Raw genomic sequence first — 21,233 nt, 5'->3', positions numbered from 1 at the left:
CCAAAATCCCAGCAAAACCCACTGAATATATCACTAAAAACAGCCCCTATGAACCCAGAATTTTCACAACCAATCACCCAAAATGAACCTAGAAAAATTCAATTAAAACCTCATTGCAAACATAACACAGGACACGAAATTCTTAGCCAAACACCATAGGAAATCAACCAAGAAAAATTCTCATAATACAACTACACATTGTGTACAACCTTGTTTCTCATAATAATGTTTTCCAAGTTATAGTACACAAACATAATACAAAATATAAAATACATAGAAATTATCTCTAAAATGTTACAGTACACAAACAGAATACATAGAAATGTTTTCCAAGCTTCTTACAAAAAACATAGAAATTATCTCTAAAATACAAAATATAACTTCAAAGTTCAAACATAATTATCATAAATCATAAATCATCAATGTCCAAATCATCATGCTCATCATCATTCCCTGGAAATCCAGGAGGAGGGCCAACAGGTTGTCCAAATGTTCCCAAATCAATTCCTTCAACCTCACTGCTATCATCTACAGATTCTATACACAAGGTTGAACAAAATAAAAAGAAAAATCATAATAATGTTTACACAAGCTTAAAAAGAAAAAGAAAAATCAATATAGGATATTATATTTTTTTACATATAAACTAACCTTCAATATTAGAAGAAGGCCCTGCACTTGCTGGATATGCATCCTCTTCATAAATTGCATTCTCCAACTCTTCATAATTAAGATATGGGTCTTCCTTTTCCACAAATACCCAAAAATCAGTTTTGTCGATACTTGCATAATCAATGGGGTCAAAATTAAACTTTTTGTTGTAAAGCCTGCATCATAAAATGTCATGCTCATTATTGGAATTTGAACATAATTAGTAACTAACAATTACATTATATAAATGACTTTTTAAAAATTAATATAATGACAAGATATAGCATTTAGATACCTATGTTTCAATCGCAAGTTATGATGAACAAACACAAGATCATTGAGCCTTTGATGCTCCAATCTATTTCTCCTCTTAGAGTGTATTTGGTCAAATAAACTCCAACAACGCTCACATCTAGAAGAAGCGGAAGTTTGGCTAAGGATTCTAATTGCCAATTTTTGCAAGTTTGGAGCATCAGCACCCCACAACTTCCACCATTCATCTAATTTTCATAACACAACATAATTTAATATTAATTAACATAAACATATAGTCCAAGACTAGATTCTCAACATATAGTATTAAAGTAATTAGATTCCCAACTACATTACTTGAATGCAACACTAATTACTTGAATGCACACTATATCCTTTAATATATGGTATTGAAGTAAACTAATTACTTCTCACCTGGATGAGTGGTTGTGCTTGTTGACAATGCAAGCTCTCTATCAAAGCTCCCAATACGGTCTCGAAAATATTGGGTTTCCTTAATTACCTTCTCTTTGTCACCATCATATTTTGTCCCAATATAGTCCAAAACAGCCATATGTACTGCTGGTTTCCGGCAAAAATTCTCCTCATCATATTGAAAAGCGGGATTTAACCAATATGCAGCAGCATGAAGATCTTTACGCAAATGTTTGTCCCAACGGTTTTTTATAATTGAGGTGTATGGCTTGTACAAGTGCTTCTTCATTTGGAAGATCTTCTTGATTCCCAACCGTGCTCTATGCATGCCCTCATACACATATCCTATTGCAGGCTTTTGATCAGAATCAACAATCCGTAACAAACGAATGAGCGGCAATGAAATCTTGACAAGAACATTAATATCATCCCAAAAAGAATTATCTAAAATGATAGAAACTACTTCTTTTGCCTTTGACTCTCTTGCCAATCTATTGTCCACAAAGAACCTGCTAGTCACTAAGGCTTGCAAGTCATGCTTATGCACATGAAGACTTCCAAATGAAAGAAAAGTAGTAGCAAATCTTGTTGCTCCTACACGTACAATATTTGTCCAACCAGGTCTCTTCCTCAACCAAGCAATCAAAGCTACATGATTATAAATAAAAACTGTAACTTTGGATGCATGTTTTTTAAGTCTCTCCACATGAGGCATGTCTCCCATATCCTGCAACACAAGATTCAGGCAATGTGCTGCGCCAGGAGACCAACTAATGGTCTTATACTTTTCACACAACAATTTACCAGCAGATACATAATTGGAAGCATTGTCGGTAACCATGTGAACTATGTTTTTTGTACCAACCCATGTAACTACTTCATCAAACAGTTTATATAAGTTTCTAGTACTCTTCACAATATCTGAGGCATCAACTGATTTTACAAATACCATTCCCCTAGGACAATAAACAAGGAAATTAATCAATGACCTATGTCTAGTATCCGTCCAACCATCAGCCATAAGTGTACATCCAACTTCTGCCCAATGCCTACCTTGTGACTCAACCAACAACTGAACCTCTTTCTTTTGATCCCTCAACAAAGGGACCCGTACAGCATGATAAGATGGACCTTTGTAGCCAGGACCAGCAACAGCTACAGCATCAATCATCTTTTGGTAGTACACTGAATTGACTACATTAAAAGGTATGCAATTGTCATACAGAAACCTTGCAATAGCCATATCAGCTTGCCTCACCCTTTCTTTACTTTGGAACACACTTTTAAGACCAGGTTGAGCTCCTAGAGTAGTTCTTGGAGCAAAATAATTATCCACTGGATTTGTACCCTTTCTTTTACCTAAAACAAGTTTTTTAGGCAACCCACTACTATACACCTCTTGAACATCTTCATCTTCTTGTATATTACTATTTGTGGAAGGCACACTAAACATTTCTGCTTGATGTTGTTTTTCAGCTTTTTTCTTCAACTCAAACTCCTTCACATATTCCAACATTTGGTATCTCACATCATGAGAAACCTTTTTACATGATCCAATATCACCTTTTTTACATGATCCAATATCACCTTTTATCCCCGCAAGGTGTTTTTTCATCCTATTAATACCCCCACCTTTATATGTTTGCCTACAATACATACATGTGAAAGTATTTCGTCCCTTCTCATCCACCCCAAGACTAAAATGTTCCCAAGCCGGATCAACCTTTTCCCTTACTCTAGAGCTAGACTCCATTACATTGGAATCAACTTCATGTGATGGAGTAGACCTAGTCTCTGTTTCCATTTTAATCTAAAAGACTAAACAACCAATCAAACACGCATAGACCCATCAATTTCTGAAATACAAATAGTCAAAGAATCACAACTTCATACACAAAATCAAATTAACAAACTAACATACACAAAGTCATAGAGTCAAAGAATCACAAATTGATCTATAGGTGCTAATATAGAGAGAATCATAAACTTCAAGCACCTAAAAAATATTAATGTTATTTTGCAGGGCCTAAAATATTGTAAAAGGTAAAACCACTGCCTTTAAGCAGCAGATAACACATAGGATGCTATGCCATTATTCTACAACTACAACATCACAAACTATGACAGTAAAATGGGGATAGGAAAGGAATGCCACTATGGAAATACAGAGAGGTTCCAGAATGCTGAGGTAGTTCTGTTCAGTATGAAATTGGCTATATATGCATAATTGATCAATCAAGTGAATCATATACACCAGCAAAAAAATAAAAATAAAAATATTATAGCCAATCATCATGGAAGCCAATCATCCAAATCTGAAAACAGAGATTTATATATATTTATATTACAGCCAATCATCATGGAAGCCAATCATCCAATTGCTAGTAGTGTATTCACTTACATCAATGATTATATTAAATTTTCAGTAGGTAATTTAAATAACTATGCATATGACGTGTTTGAACTCTAATTGCTTAAATTTTCAGAATGACACCTTATTGCAAATCAGCACTTGGGTCATCTCAAGTCCATTCATACACGATATGGTCAAGTTTGTTGTTCAAAATAAACCATATCTTCCAAATCAACAATGCTTTCAGCAAAAAAAAAATCAACAATCATCATCCACAATCATCCACATTTTCAATTGACCTAAATCATCCACAATCAACTTGCAAAAATTAACAAAGAAAAAACAGATTAGGGGTAATAAAGTACCAAACGACGGCGACGGCGACGAGGCACAGAGTGAGCTGCGACGGCGACGAGGGAGAGAGGCAGAGATGAGCGTGAGTGAGTGAGCTGCAATCTGGGCTGACTGCGATCTGGGCTGAGCTGCGACGGCGAGAGAGTGATTGAGACTTTGAGATCGAACAAAGGTGGAACGACGGCGATCTGGGCTGAGCCAGAACGGCGGTGGAACAAGGGTGGAACGGCGGTAGGATTTAGGGTGGAATGACGGTGATCTGGGCTGAGCCAAAAGAAGGGTGGAACGGCGGTGGAACAAGGGTGGAACGGCGGTAGGATTTATGGTGGAACAGCGGTAGGATTTATGGTGGAACGACGGCGACGAGGGATAGAGGCAGAGACGAGAAAGTGAATGAGAGAAGTGAGGGTTTCGTGTGATTGAGAGAGTGAGGGTTTCAGAGTGTTCTGGAGAGAGGGTTAAAAAAAAAAAGGTTGAACGACGTCGTATAGGAGGGGAAAAAAAAAAAGGGCTGAAACGACGTCGTTTTAAGGCAGAAGTAATGCAACCGTTCAAACCGTTTGAACCGCCCACGGTTCACAGAACCGGACGGTCGGACCGCGGTTCAGACGGGTTCATGCTTTTTTCGCATGGAACGGTTCCTTACCTTAAAAGGACCGTGAATCTGAACGGTTCCCAGATTTTTCGGTCGAACCGTATGGTCCGGTCCGGGTTTAACAACCTTGATTTAACAATAATCCCCAAATCAACTTCCAAAAAAGTGCGAGTAACACCAAGTTATGTCCCAAGCTCAATAGCACAGGCTGCAGCTAGAGCTTTAATATCCATTGCTTAGTAAGCTTGAGGTAATTTTTGGGATAGAGCTTCAATGACCTGACCTTGACTATTCTGAATGACCACCCCAAGTCCGAATTTGTTATCTTCTTTAAAGACTGCTCCATCGAATGTGTAAATTGCATTTTAGCTAATTTAATTTAATTTAATAAAAAAAATTGTTTGAACAATAATTGATTAATTAATTAGAAAAGTCGTACAGTTATGGTACCATATGGGGGTACGTTTTAATTATTAAATATATTTTTTCATATTGGTAAGCAGTAATTTTTCATTTATAGTTAAACATATACCAATTTAAAAATATTAATGGATAATAAAGTTAATCCATAGTCTTCAAATGATGTTTAGAAAACATATATGAATGTTGGGCACAATTTTTTCTTGGAGAGAGAGAGAAAGAGAGAGAGCACTGAAAAGAAAAGAAAAGGAAAAAAAAAATATATATATATATATATATATTAATATGTGAAAAATTATGAGAGAAAACAGTGTTATATAAAAATAGAGAGAGAGAGAGAGAGAGCTTCTCATTTCCTCACGTGGGCCGCCTACATTCTTATACTTCGTGACAAATTGTACAATTGAATAATCATCAATCATGCAAGAAATTGAAAAGGTGTGAACAAGTAGATGAATTTTTCCATACCCCTAGCAGCACTCCAAGAAAAGGTGTGAACAGGTTATAGAGTATGGAAATTAAAGACAAACCTTCGATCTCTCTTCTTAATTCTTATGTGTTAAGATAGGCCCTGGTGTGACTAGGAGTCTAGGTGTGAAAAAGACTTAAAAAGTCGATGAATTTTTCTATTGCACTCCATCTTAAAAACAGGTAGCATTCTAAAACGTTTTACAAGATCTTCAATTGCTCAAACAGGGGTTAAAGATTAGTAGTATCCTATTGTTGTAGGCATTTTACTAAAATACTAATTTTTTTTTCCTTGCTGAGCTAGTGCACAGCCATCTTATTTTTTTGCTGCTAGCTAAGAAAGTAAAAGAAAAAGAAAAAATTATTAAAAGATATATTATTTTATTGTGTTGGTGATGGTGGTTATAGTTTATTGTAGTAGATATATTATTTTATTGTGTTGATTCTGTTGAATGCTAAAATAAAACCATTGATATTAAATGTCTTGTAAAGTAAGATAGCAAAATAAATAAAGTAACTTTTTTGTAGTGTTAAATTGCTAAATTTTTTACTCAACCAATAGTGATGCTCTTTCAAGCTCTTTTTACTTCAAGGCTACTTTTTGAAGAATCTGTTTACAAGAAGTTTAAATTTTTTAATATGTAGATGGCATGAAATTAAATAAAGCAGATAAGTGATTCTCAAAAAGTAGTGAGTAGTGACAGATTTTTTTTCTAACCTAACCCAAATTTAATTCTCTCGAAATAACAAAGCCAAATTTCATGTAATAATTAAATCAGTGATGTATAGTTCATTTTGAAATTAAATAAAGCAGATAAGTGATTCTCAAAATAATAATAATAATAATAATAATAATAATAATAATAATAATAATAATAAGATGCAGAAGTCAGCCCAATGTCCAGTGAGTGCCTCTACGCACTTGACGGAGGCCTCAACCAGTAATATTGTAATAAGATGCACTTTCACACCTAGTAGCTAACGAGTGATATACAGTTCCTTTTGAAATCAAATGAAGCATATGAGATTTTAAAAACGAACATGTAACACACTCCAAAATAGTACCCAAAAGTCAAATAATTTAACACACTCCAAACGGTCTCAGAACTCATCAAACTCACTCATGAAGAAGGAAGAGATGTCAATCTGCTTGTCATGATCATGTGGACAGTGTGATATCGCCAGAACCAACTCAGAACCACTAATAAAGAATACCCAGTCAGCCAAGTCTCCACGAATGCCCAACAAGCACTCACCTAGTATCACCAAGCAAACCAGGTCATACCGCCCCAATCTCCAGTCTGCACTCGTCCTCGGGACAAATGGAGCCCACCTCCTGCAGAAGACTTCATGGTGAACTTTGACGGAGCCACATTCAAAGAGATACATAAAGCTGGCCTCGGTGTTGTGATCCGGAACTCCCTAGTACAACCGATTGCTTCCTTATCTGAATTGGTGAATCTGCCATACTCATCCGATATTGTTGAAGCAATGGCTGCAGCTAGAGCCATTTACTTTGCTCAAGAAATTGGCTTAACATCTTTTATCCTTGAAGGCGATTCTGAAGCTGTGATCAGGTGCCGAAGTGACGACAACTCCTCTTCTCCTTACGGGCATATCCTTGCAGTAGCCAAAGTGACCACAGAGACCAGCTGTTGTATTTCATTTTCCCATATTTGTAGACTTGATAACTCTGTTGCTCACAACCTACCTAAACATGCCAACATGTTAGAGGTTTTTCAATCTGGATCTCCACACCTTCAAGCTGTATTTTCAGCCGATGATGGTATTTGATGCCCACACCTGAAAAAACTTAGAGGTGACGAAAAGAGCACCCCCCCCCCCCCCCCCCCCCCCCCCCCCAACACCTGAAAATAGATTTCCAGGATCAAAAGCATAGCTATATGCCTATATCTGATGCCCAACCTAACAAACCGCATGGTAGTAATGCTCAAATAAGACTGATATAACCAAACAAAAAGGCTCTAAAGCAAAAAATACAGTTAGCTCAAGTATAAGCGAAAACCCAATGCCAACAATATGAAAGTATGAAACTAACAAGAATTAAAATGAAGAGTGCAGATTGAAGAATGGGGGCACCACAAGGAGGACGCAGAGTTGTTAGCATCCTAGCCAATTTAAAATGTCTTGCAAATATAGGTCTCAAATTCATAATGCATGTTAGAGATATATATTATTCATATTAGCCCAATGTAATAGGCCCAACCCTAATTCTACTTTGTGTGCAAGTCAAGTCTCCCACTTGTACTAGAAGTCTATTAGTCTAGGGTTTAGTCGCCTATATATACTCATGTTAGGGTTCATTGTAACACAGGACATTATTGTACTACACTCTCATACAATAAAGATGTAGCCCTTAAGGGATTCCTCCGTGGATGTAGGCCGTAAGGCTGAACCACGTAACCCTCGTGTTCTCAATGTTCCTCCTCTATGCTTCCTCTTCCGCATCCACTCTAGCATACACAACATGATATAACACATCTCTATGCTAATATATTTAACATGGTATCAGAGCTAAACTCCGTTCTTGGCATCAAACAAATATCTCTGGCAAACAAAGAAGATTCTCATGTGCATATCGCCAACAGAAGTCAGAGCATGCCTCTCTGCTGGATCTAGACTCCACGGCATCTCGCAGCCACCGTGGCGCAGTGCTGTGTCCAAGATCCACAGACTCAAGCAAACCGTGACTTAACTTATCAGATCTGCGCAAATCCAAGCCTCGCCTGACGAAACCAACACCACAGGCGTGTTCCAAGATCTCTCGCGACAAAAACCTAGAAATCCGGTCAAACAAATCCTTGCCACGCGCCGCAGAAGCCTCCGGAAAATCTCCCACGCGCCGCCTCAGATTCCTGACTTCCAACTCATCCTTTGGCCACACGCGCCGTCCAATCGGCCATGTCGACCACCGATCTACCTACGGAAGAAATATCGTCTTCAACGGCCGCTGCACGCACTTCCACGCGCCACCTGGGTTTCTGGCTTCTCCTCCACGCGCTGGCAACACTACACGCGCCTTCCACTCGCCGGAAAACTCCTGCTGATGTCACCGGATGACGTCATCTATCCACGTCAGCAGCCACGCAAGCACGGCCACGTCAGCCCTAGTACACGTCAGCGACACGTCATCAGACACGTCAGCAGTGTCGTCTCGTCAGCGCCACGTCGTTGACCCGGACCACCCGGATCTGACCCATAGCACTTTGACTGTTGACTTTGACCTGGACCAGTTGACTTTGACTTTGACTTTTGCGTTAACTTTTGACCAAAAGTCAAAATTTCCAAAAGGGCCTATCTTGCTCAGTTTTTCGCGTAGATTCCAATTTTGGCCTCTGTTTCTTCATTTGAAGCTCCGAAATTGGACAATTGGCACATTTTTCATTGTGGTTTCTTTAAAGGCATTCTTCAAGGTATCTTCAAGTGATCTTCTCATGCTTATCCAACCTCAAGCCTTCATCGAGCTTCCACCTTGAGTTTGAGGGAGGGTGTTAGAGATATATATTATTCATATTAGCCCAATGTAATAGGCCCAACCCTAATTCTACTTTGTGTGCAAGTCAAGTCTCCCACTTGTACTAGAAGTCTATTAGTCTAGGGTTTAGTCACCTATATATATTCATGTTAGGGTTCATTGTAACACAGGACATTATTGTACTACACTCTCATACAATAAAGATGTAGCTCTTAAGGGATTCCTCCGTGGATGTAGGCCGTAAGGCTGAACCTCGTAACCCTCGTGTTCTCAATGTTCCTCTTCTATGCTTTATCTTCCGCATCCACTCTAGCATACATAACATGATATAACACATCTCTATACTAATTTTTAACATGGTATCAGAGCCAAACTTCGTTCTTGGCATCAAACAAACATCTCTACAGCGCCTCCACGCGCCGCAGAAGCCTCCGGAAAATTCCCACGCGCCGTCTCAGATTCATCACTTCAGCTCATCCTTTGGCCACACGCGCCATCCAATCGACCATGTCAACCACCGATCTACCTACGGAAGAAATATCGTCTTCAACGGCCGCTGCACGCGCCTTCACGCGCCACCTGGGTTTCTGGCTTCTCCTCTACGCGCCGGTGACGCTGTCACGCGCATTCCACGCGCCGGAAAACTGATTGCTGACGTCATCTGACGTCACCAAATGACGTCATATATCCACGTCAGCAGCCACGCAAGCACGGCCACGTCAGCCATAGTACACGTCAGCGACACGTCATCAGCCACGTCAGCAGCGTCGTCTCGTCAGCACCACGTCGTTGACCCAGACCGACCCGACCCGGACCACCCGGATCTGACCCGTGAGCACTTTGACTGTTGACTTTGACCTGGACAAGTTGACTTTGACTTTTGCGTTGACCTTTGACCAAAAGTCAAAATTTCCAAAAGGGCCTATCTTGCTCAGTTTTTCGCGTAGATTCCGATTTTGGGCTCCATTTCTGCATTTGAGGCTCCGAAATTGGACATTTGGCACATTCTTCATTGTGGTTTCTTCGAAGGCATTCTTCAAGGCATCTCCAAGTGATCTTCTCATGCTTGTCCAACCTCAAGCCTTCATCGAGCTTCCGCCTTGAGTTTGAGGGAGGGTGTTAGAGATATATATTAGACATATTAGCCCATTGTAATAGGCCCAACCCTAATTCTACTTTGTGTGCAAGTCAAGTCTCCTACTTATACTAGAAGTCTATTAGTCTAGGGTTTAGTCGCCTATATATACTCATGTTAGGGTTCATTGTAACACAGGACATTATTGTATTACACTCTCATACAATAAAGATGTAGCCCTTAAGGGATTCCTCCGTGGATGTAGGCCGTAAGGCTGAACCACGTAACCCTCGTGTTCTCAATGTTCCTCCTCTATGCTTCCTCTTCCGCATCCACTCTAGCATACACAACATGGTATAACACATCGCATTGTTGCTAATAATAATTTTTAACAATGCAAACATACAGCAATACACCGACACTGCAAAACATAAGCAACAAGTAAAATGCAAAACCCCACAAGAAATTTAATGTTAGAAGAAAACCATGCCTGACAATCGGAAAGAGAGTTTTCTTTTGTATTTTAAAAGTTTAAAAGAGAACCTCCAAAGAGAGATGCTCACCAATGTTTTAGAAACATTTCGATCCACCATTGATTTCCTTGCATGCGAATCATGTCATTGTAATTTGAAAGCAATTAATTGCATCAAGGTCAGGGATATGATTGTGAATAGAAATTTGTGAAGAAAATTAAACTCTGTAGTAAACTCATCACCTTAAGTCCATAACACCAAGTCACCCTAAAATGGACTGGTCCCACTGCCATCAAACTACACTAACGGATTAGATGTCCACATCAGATATCAAGGCAACAACACTTAAAACCAGTTTCTAAAATACTTATCAGTCTATCGTATAGAAGAATTAGGCACGTTCACTAAGCTAAACAGGCTTTACCCAAAATTCGAAAGCAAATATCACAACACTCATAAAGCCACTCATTGCCATCCATTAAACACTATAACATGGACAGACCAATGACCTTTATATCAATTGGCACTTCTTGGTATTTCCAAGAGAGATGTCTGAGGTTCAAATCTTCCTCTATCACTTAAGATGAAAAAAAAAATATCCCAATAATGAACAGAGCTGCTTGTATATTCATAAACTTATCTTGAACTTGTATGCTACTCGTCCAGCTATCCAAATTGCTTAGTTCAGAACTTTGTTTACCTTTTCTAAACAACCAAACATAAGATGAGGATTTAAATGTGTGTGTTTGATCACGTAAGGATGATGTGTTACCATGTATAAGCCAAGAAACACATATCAATTAATTTTACCAAAAGATTAAAACGGCTCAAAACATTTCATACTGCCCAAAAGTACAAAAGCTCTTGAACAGCAAAATTCAACATCCTAAAACAAAGCAAAGCCAAATTGATTCTTGATTAGTCTTCAAATGACAAAAGCAAAAGAAACAGGGGAACCAAACTACACTTGCCCAGTTGCCCACCAAAACAGTCAAAGCTTATTTTTAGAGAAACCATATGGGAGAGTCTAATTATGCTCCATCAGCAACCAGATACACAGACTACTAAAGGCTGCAGCTGTTTAAATTATTAAAAGCTGTAATTAAATCAGTAACATATATTACCTCCAAAAATCAAATGAAGTGTATGAGAATGAATATCTGGTTATAAATATATGAGTAAATATCCTTGTGCATGCGCGCTCTTTATTTAATTACTTTTTAAAAAGTCCATTGTAAAATTCAAAATAATAAATCGTTGACATATTTCCTACTAAAATCAGATGGTATAGAAGAATCAATATTTTGAAAAACTTCCACAAAATCAAACAGTACAAACTTATGCAAAAAGGAAAACATTTCAATTCTCTCTAATAATATAAATCTCACGCCAAACAATGATAACCAAGATAAAATAAAAAATTAAAAAAAAAAAAAAAAAAAAAAAAAAAAAAAAGCAGATCACCAAGATAAATAAATCTTCTAAAGCCTTTTCTTTTTTCTGAAGAAATTAAAACAAACAACGGATTCTAGAAGCAAAAATGCATTTAATTCTTTCTTTTGCTTTACACTCTTAGAAAATGAAGAAAGATGCCCAAAATATTGTGTTTCTAAAAAAAGAAATTATCAATAAATAACGAAAAATACTCAAAATACACGGCACAACGCGCATGCAGATAAAAATGACAGAAGCTCATGTATTTAACTCAAATAAAAGTTGATGAAGTTACATAAAGAGGCACATGGACTATTACAGTAAAGTCTAAAAAGAAAGACCACGTACTTTGAGGTCAGATGTTCAGATCCTCGTTCACAATTACATGGCTATTGCCTATTGGTAGCATCAGCATCAGCTTCAGCTTCATCATTAGCATCAGCAAGTGGGATATCATCCTGGTAGCCATTACCAACAGAAGCAGGTTGTCTTGCAGTCCAAATGGACCAAATCCTTATGCGTATAAACCGTTTGAGTTGATCAACAAAGCTGGCAAGGGACCCAACCACTTCAGCAACGAGTTCAAAAAGGATTTTTGTTAGAATAATAGTAAAATTTAGAGAGTTATTAGGGAGCAAGAAGTTGAAATACTCTCTCACCTATCCGCCATTGCCATTGATGGAAAATTTACAGAGTATTGTGGGATATCCTCCTGGTGGCCATTGCCAACAAAAGCAGGTTGTCTTCCAGTCAAAATGGACTAAATCCTTATGCATATGCGTATTAACCGTATGAGTTGAACAACAAAGCTGGTAAGGAACACAAGTCCAACTACTTCAGCAATGAGTTCTAGGACCAGCACAACTTGCTGAATTCTGAAACAAAAAGGAGTTTAGTTAGAATAACAGTAAAACTTTCAGAGCGTGAGTCAATAACGAGTTATGAGGGAAGAAGAAGTTGAAATTCTCTCTCACCTATCATGAGCCATTGCCATTGTTGTGCTTATAAAGTGAGAAGTTGAAGAAGAAAGTTGAACATGAGAAGTTGAAGAAGAAAGTTAGTAAAATGCCATTGCCAGTGTTGTGCTTATAAAGTGGGAAATGGGATGCCTCACTATTGAACTTGCAAAGTTACAATTTTGCCCTTATCTAATTTTATTTTGCTGACAATTTTGCTCTTTGCAAATGACAGTGACCTAGACCTAATCTGAAATCTCAATATTGAGAAGCAGTATCTAATTTTATGTTGCTGACAATTTTGCAAAGTTCTCAGTTTTATGTGGTGCTGACAATTTTTCCCTTAATCAGTATTGAGAAGCAGTATCTAATTTTATGTTGCTACAATTTTGCAAAGTTCTCAGTTTGACAGCCACTCCCTTTGGCAGCATCCACCTAATTTTAGCAAAGTTCTCAGTATTGAGAGATTATGTTGCTGACAATTTTGCAAAGTTCTCAGTTTTATGTTGTGCTGACAATTTTGCCCTTAATCTGTATTGAGAAGCAGTATCTAATTTTATGTAGCTGACAATTTTGCAAAGTTCTCAGTTTGACAGTCACTCCCTTTGGCAGCATCCACCTAATTTTAGCATAGTTCTCAGTATTGAGAGATTATGTTGCTGACAATTTTGCAAAGTTCTCAGTTTTATGTTGTGCTGACAATTTCGCCCTTAATCTGTATTGAGAAGCAGTATCTAATTTTATGTTGCTGACAATTTTGCAAAGTTCTCGGTTTGACAGCCACTGCCTTTGGCGGCATCCACTTACAAATGACAATGACTGAGAGTTGCTGACAATTTTGCAAAGTTCTCAGTTTTATGTCGTGCTGACAATTTTGCCCTTAATCTGTATTGAGAAGCAGCATCTAGACGTGGCAAAACAGGCGGGTCGGGTCGGGTTCGGGTCGGGTCAATCGGGTTTGCGGGTCAAACGGGTCGCGGGTTGAGTCGGGTCGTAAGTCGGGTCGAGTTGACCCGTATTTTTCAAACAATTTTTTTTTTTTTTTGGAAATAGATGCAATCTGTCAATTGTTTATGAGTTCCTTAATTGTGATTAGATTCTCACTAGTGATATTGTTACCAATTACCACTAAACACTTGAATTGATACCCACATTTGGTGCAACTCCTGTTCCAGCTTTCTAGAAACTAATCTTGGTATAATTTTCAATCTATTTAAAGTAGGAAGAGAAAATAAAGGTGGCAAGTAAAAAATAACAAACTATAATAGAGTACATAACATATTAAGTAAAAAAGAATAAGTAAATATTTTATAAAAATTACACCTCAATCTAAATCTACTCAACATTGGTAAACGTGGCAAAACGTGCGGGTTCGGGTTCGGGTTCGGGTCAGGTCAATCGGGTCGCGGGTCAAAACGGGTCACGGGTCAAAACGGGTCATTTTTAAACGGGTCAATCGGGTTACGGGTCAAACGGGTTGCAGGTCAAATGGGTCGGGTCTGACCCGTTTTGCCATGTCTAGCAGCATCCACTTAAAAATGACAATGACATAATTTGAGTCAAGATGCAAATGACAATGACATAATTTGAGTCTTTGAAATCCCAATGTTGCTGACAATAATTTGAGTCAAATTTTGCAAAGTTCTCAGTTTTATGTCGTGCTGACAATTTTGCCCTTAATCTGTATTTAGAAGCAGCATCCACTTTTTTAGCTGAAAAGAAGCAGCATCCACTTAAAAATGACAATGATATATTTCATTACTTTAAATCTTATGCTCGAATCAATCTTACTAGGGCCTGGCTATTTTAATCGTTCACTATACTATGTCGTTATGTGTTAGTTTAAGAACGATATATTAACCATTTACTATTTTTATAACTATCCTATGTAGGACTTCTTTTTTTTTTTTTTTTTTTTTTTTTTTTTAAATAGAAGTTTTATGTTGGAATTAATAATTTAAATAACTAAATTATATATTTATCGATATGATAAAATTTAAAATAAATGGGAATTATCTATTTGGTTCATGATAATTAGTATTATATTATTTATTATCCTATAAGGATTTTTAATCTAGGATTACATAAGAATACCTACACACATTTTTTTTAATAATCATATATTTATTACATATCATGCCTTATATTTTAAATCAATTTAGGAGTGTGTTCTACCCCTCTAAATTGATATTTGTGAATCATTTAGCTTGCTTTTAGTTTATCTTCCTCCACAAAAACATAATATGCAAATAATTATAATTGATCTATTTCTTGAAATTAGTCTAGATGTGTTTTTAAGAGATTATATACAACAAATTATTCATTCAAAAAATATATATACATTAAACTCTAAGATTCGTACTAAATTAAATAAGCCTCTAGCAACGGTATGCAACTCAGTTAATAGTTAATATTACGTCAAAATTGCTAATTTTTATCATTTTCTCTAAAAACATATACATAAGTTTGACTGTAATTGATATCCATAGCATATGATGACTAGGAAGAGGAGGATGACTTAACCATGAACCCATTTGATGTTTCTCAAAAAATGAAAAAAAATACAAAAAAGCTACCTACCAACCATACCAACTATTAGTACATTTTAAATTAAATATGTTGAAACTCAAAATAACTGAAGATGAATAAAGAGATGAGTTATAATTTATTAAAGAAAGAGTTACTTGTATGTAAGTTAGATTAAATAAATTAAGAGAAGTTTTCTAAATTAATAAATAACATGTAGGTTATGTGAAGGGTTGGAAGACTATATATATGGTTATGCTATGGACTAATTTCATATCAAAAGTGAATGAAGTGAAATAGTTAAAAGTAAAGAGCATTGTGTGAGAGAGTGAATTCAATAATCTTCCTAAATACTTGAGAGATTTCGAGTCAAGGAAAGGTGTTCTTCTGGTGGAGCTTTGGGCTTGAATATTTTGTGCAGAAGCTGTTTTAGCCATACAACATTTGTTGGACTGTTGTATCCTGGGAGAGACAAGTCAGAGAAGGTCTGTACTAGTTACAAAGATTAGCCAACCAAGGGCTTGAATCTCTTTAAAGAGAGCAAGTGCCGCGCCTTAGTCCAAATAGTGTTGTGTTCATTTCTTCAAATTAATAATATTCAGTATATTATTCAGTTTCTCTTTGTGTTGTTTCCATTATTATTGTGTTTGCACCAACAATTTTAAGGAGATTCAATCACATGGAGCCTACACAAGAGAAACCAAACTAGCTTGTTGGAGATCTCAATAAGCCCTTTCGCTTTAAGGGAGCCCATTTCAAGAGGTGGAAAGGAAAGGTCCTCTTCTACTTGAGTCTTCTCAAAGTCGCCTACATCCTCACTGACAAGAATCCATCAAAGGTTTCTACCGATGAGATGAGTGAAGAAGAATATAGTCTCCATCAAGAAAAAATAGATAAGTATACAAAAAATGAATATAATTGTCGCTATTATCTTTTGAATTATCTTGCCAATTATTTCTATGATTATTATGATACAACTTATAATTATGCCAAGAAAATTTGGAAAGTTTTACAAAGCAAGTATGATACTGAGAAGGCTGGTGTAAAGAAGTATGCTGCTAGTAGATTTTTCCATTACCAAATGGTAGATGGAAAATCGGTGGTGGATCAAGCACAAGACTTCCAAATGATTGTAGCAGAATTGAGATCCGAAGGCATAAAGATTGGAGACAATTTGGTGGTAGTTGGCATAATTGATAAACTACCACAATCTTGGAGGGAGCTCCAAAAGATTTTGTGGCACAATCAAAAGGAGACATTCTTGGAGACTTTGATCACATGCATCTGTGTGGAAGAGGAGGCTAGAGGACAAGATGCACTCATGACACAAGAGAGCAATGGTAATTCCACCACAAAGGTAAACCTTATTTCAGCCAATAATAATATGCCCAAATATCATTTTCCTAAAAATGGTCAATTGAAGCCTAAAAAAAGAGTTTTCAAAAATAATAATAGACCTCAAGGAAGGGGAAACCTAAATAAAAATTATAATAAGAACCAAGGACTCCCTTCACAAGATCAATTTAATAGATCCTGTTTTGTCTGTGGCAAGAGTGGGCATATTGCTTGATTTTGCAAATTTCGGAAACGTGAATCTGTCCCGTAGGCTAATGTAATCAAAAAGTCTTTAGTGGCTATGATTACAGACATCAATATGGTGCAATACGTTGAAGGGTGGTAGACAGATTATGGTGCTAATAGGCACGTCTGCTATGACAAAAATTGGTTCAAGTTGTACACTCCTTTTGAAGAAGAAAAAATTGTTATGTTTGGTGCCTCTAGCAAAACCAAGGTTCTTAGGAGTGGTGAGGTTGAATTGAAATTCACTTCTGGATGTGTGCTAATATTGAAAGATGTACTTTACACTCCATCCATGAGGAAGAATTTGATGTCAAGTTTTTTACTTAACAAGGCTAGCTTCAAGCAAACTATGGAATCTGATAATTATGTCATCACTAAAAAGGGATTATTTGTGGGCATGGGTTATGCTTGTGATCAAATGTTTAAATTGAATGTTGAGAATAACAAAGCATCTACCAGTTCAATTTATATGCTTTCTTCTATTAATTTTTGGCACGCTTGTTTGTGTCAAATAGTAGATATGTGGAAATCATGGGTAGTTTACGATTAATTCCAAGACTGTCAAAATATTTTGAAAAATGTGAAACTTGTAGTCAAGCTAAGATTACAAAAAGGCCTCATAAAAGTGTTTTAAGAAATACCGAATTGCTTGAGTTAATTCACTCCGATTTATGTGAATTTGAGGGAATTTTAACTCGTGGAGGAAATAGATATATTATCACTTTTATTGATGATTTCTCAAAATATACAACCATTTATTTGTTGAAAAATAAAAGTGATGCTTTTGAAAAATTTCAAGATTTTTAAAAAGAAGTTGAAAATCAATTCGGTAGAAAAATAAAAAGAATAAGAAGTGATAGAGACTGTGAGTATGAATCAAGTGCATTTAACTCGTTTGTTTAGTCTTTGGGAATTATCCATGAAACTACTACACCATATTCACCTGCTTCTAATGGTGTGATTGAAAGAAAAAATAGAACTCTAATTGAGTTAACAAATGCCATGTTAATTGAATCTGGTGCACCTTTACATTTTTTGGGTGAAGCTATTTTAACTGTATGTCATATTTTGAATAGGGTGCCACATAAAAAGTCATATACCACACCTTTTGAAATATGGAAAGGACATAAGCCAAATTTGGGATATTTGAAAGTATGGGGTTGTCTTACTTATGTAAGGCTTACTGATCCTAAAATACCTAAATTAGGTATAAGAGCTACTACCTGTGCTTTTCTTGGTTATGTGATTAATAGTGCAACCTATAGATTTTTTGATCTTGAAAACAAAATAATTTTTGAATCTGGTGATGCAATTTTTCATGAAGAAATATTTCCTTTTAAATTAAAAATAGTGGGGGTGAAGAAAATATTGTGTCACAACCTAGTTCTTCTACTTCACATTTACAAAATCAAGAAAATTTTGAAATAGAACCTAGAAGGAGTAAAAGAGCTAGAGTTGAAAAGGATTTTGGTCCTAATTATTATGTTTTTAACATTGAGGAAAATCTCCAAAATTTAAAAGAGGCTTTAACATCACCTGATGCTATATTTTGAAAGAGGCTATAAATGATGAGATTGAATCTCTAATTTCTAATAGAACTTGGAAATTAGTAGATCTTCCACCGGGTTGTAAGACCATAGATTGTAAATGGGTCCTTAGAAAAAAGTTGAAACCGAATGGATCAATAGATAAGTTTAAAGCTAGACTTTTTGCAAAAGACTTTAAACAAAAAGCTAATCTTGATTTCTTTGATACATTTTTTCCGGTAACAAGAATTACATCTATTAGATTGTTAATTACTATTGCTGCAATTTTTTATTTGAAAATTCATCAAATGATGTAAAAACTGCTTTTCTAAAGGGGGAATAAGAGGAAGAGATTTATATGGATCAACCCGAAGGCTTTGTAGAGCCTGGATAAGAAAGCAAGGTATGTAAGCTAATTAAATCCCTATATGGCTTGAAACAGGCACCTAAGTAGTGGCATGAAAAGTTTGATTCCTACATGATTGAGAATGGTTATAAATCAAATGAATGTGATAAATGTATTTATTCTAAATCATGGAATAATTTACATGTTATTATTAGCCTCTATGTGGATGATATGTTGATTTTTGGCTCAAATATGCATATTATAAATGAGACTAAAAGTATGCTTAAAAGCCATTTTGATATGAAAGATCTTGGTGAGACTAATTTTATTTTGGGCATGAAAATTACAAAAGCATGTGATGGAACATATCTTGATCAATGACATTATGTTGAGAAAATATTGAGAAAATATAATTTTCATGATCACAAAAGTGTAGCTACTCTTGATTCTAGTGTTCAGTTATTTCCTGTGAATAATGATGATGAGATTTTTAATCAAAAGGATTATGCTAGTATCATTGGTAGTTTGCATTATGCTACTGATTGTACTAGACCTGATATTGCATATGCAGTAGGAGTGCTTAGCAAATTTACTAGCAAGCCTAGTAAAGATCATTGGCTAGCTATAAAGCAAGTCTTGAGATATTTAATTGGTACCAAAAGTTATGGCTTATTTTATAAAAAGTACCCTGCTGTGATTGAAGCTTTTAGTGATGCCGATTGGAATACTTTGTCAGGTGATTCTCTCTCTACCGCTAGTTATATTTTTACCTTAGGTAGTGGTGCTATTTACTGGAAATCTAAAAAGCAAACAATAATTGTTAATTCAACAATGGAAGCTAAATTAATAGCATTAGCTTCAGCTAATGAAGAGGCAAATTGGCTTAGAGATTTGTTATATGAAATTCCACTTTGGGAAAAGCCAATTCCACCTATATTAATTCATTGTGATAGCACTACCGCAATTGGTAGAGTTAAAAACCATTATTGCAATGGTAAATCCAGACTTATAAGAAGAAAGCACAGTACCGTGCGATCTTATTTGAGTAGTGCCATCATAACTGTGGATTATATTAAATCTAATGATAATCTTGCAAATCCATTTACCAAGGCCTTGGCAAAAGATAGGGTTTGGAATACATCGAGGGGGATGGAACTAAAGTCTATAGAATCATAAGCCATGTATGAGGATACCCAACCCAAGGACAAGAGATCTTGAGAATTGGGTTCAATGGGAAAAACAAATCATACGATGGTCGTAAGAAATTCACTATTCATTTTTTTTAATTATTTATTTTGTAAATATATATATATTTTTTTATTGTTCATCCCTATGATGTAAGTGTATTTATCCTGTAATGTGAAAAGGTTGAGTAAAAAACTCTTAATGAAATTTGTAGCTCGTATGAGTGAGGTGTCAGAATTATAGGAGCACCCTTGACAAAATTTCACCTATGTGAGTGTAGGGGTGGGGCCGTTCTCTACGAGATTTGGACTTAATCTCAAATACACTCATGAAACTGGGATCAGCACATGGTCGTAAAGTGCTAGCTATAAAAGCTCATGTCAACACCTGGATCATTATGTGTGAGCAGTAATACTTTATTTCCCTTAAGCAATCATAGTTCAAGTCGGAGATCACTACTGACTCTGGAGTAGAGATTGTTGTTTCTAGGGCTGTACACGGTGTGGTAAGGCCGTTTTTGGGGGGGCTTTTTTGCATCGCACCTATAGGGGTGGTTTCCCTTCAACCCTGACCGCACCTCACTTGTGGAGGGGTGGAAACTGGTCTACACAAGGTGCGCTGCACCATTTCGATTCGATGCGGCTTGTTTGATTAAAAAAAAAAACCCCTCAATACACATCAAACAACCCATACATACAATATCATCAAAAAATCCAAATATTCATTAAAAAAAAAAAACAAACATATTCAGAATATTTCTCAAATTTCAACACAAAATATCTCAAATAAATTCATAATCTTTCTAAAAAGCATAGTTAGGTAAAGCATAGTTAGCATCCTAGGTATTGAGCATCAAATAAATTCACACACCTAGTAGCAAGGAGAAGCATAGGCAGCATAGTTGCCTAGGTATTGACCATCAAAACCTTCTCTTGGAACTTCCATAGAATAGCTATGAGAAAGAGGAGAAAGGAGAGGAAGATACTTGGAGAATTAAGGCATCGAGCGATAGAGGATGGTGGCAGCATTTGGCGATGGCTAAAGGGGGAGAAAGAGAGAGAGGTTGTGGAGAGAGAGTGAATGAGGCTGTGTGGAGAGAGAGAATGA

General features: G+C 36.5%; 1 protein-coding gene across 1 annotated transcript; it reads right to left on the bottom strand.

Annotated features, from left to right (window-relative positions):
• Positions 1-409: 409 nt before the first annotated feature.
• On the bottom strand, positions 410-3,142 carry LOC126725968 (uncharacterized). The gene is made up of 4 exons (XM_050431034.1): positions 1,339-3,142; positions 947-1,151; positions 652-827; positions 410-537 (listed from the first exon to the last, which is right to left on the bottom strand). The coding sequence occupies exons 1-4, from the start codon at positions 3,140-3,142 to the stop codon at positions 410-412; spliced, it is 2,313 nt and encodes a 770-aa protein (XP_050286991.1).
• Between the last annotated feature and the right edge of the window lie 18,091 nt (positions 3,143-21,233).

Source organism: Quercus robur, chromosome 5 (assembly GCF_932294415.1).
Source record: "Quercus robur chromosome 5, dhQueRobu3.1, whole genome shotgun sequence".
Classification (NCBI taxonomy): Eukaryota; Viridiplantae; Streptophyta; class Magnoliopsida; order Fagales; family Fagaceae; genus Quercus; species Quercus robur.
The sequence above is the reverse complement of the archived record's forward strand: the minus strand, read 5'-3'. Positions and strand labels throughout refer to the sequence as shown.

Bases quoted from the DNA above. Each gene is read 5' to 3' on its own strand.
- LOC126725968 (XM_050431034.1), bottom strand. From the start codon at position 3,142: ATGGAAACAGAGACTAGGTCTACTCCATCACATGAAGTTGATTCCAAT. The intron at 1,152-1,338 runs GTGAGAAGTAAT...TATGAAAATTAG, and splicing joins AAGCACAACCACTCATCCAG to ATGAATGGTGGAAGTTGTGG. The intron at 828-946 runs GTATCTAAATGC...TTTATGATGCAG, and splicing joins AACTTGCGATTGAAACATAG to GCTTTACAACAAAAAGTTTA.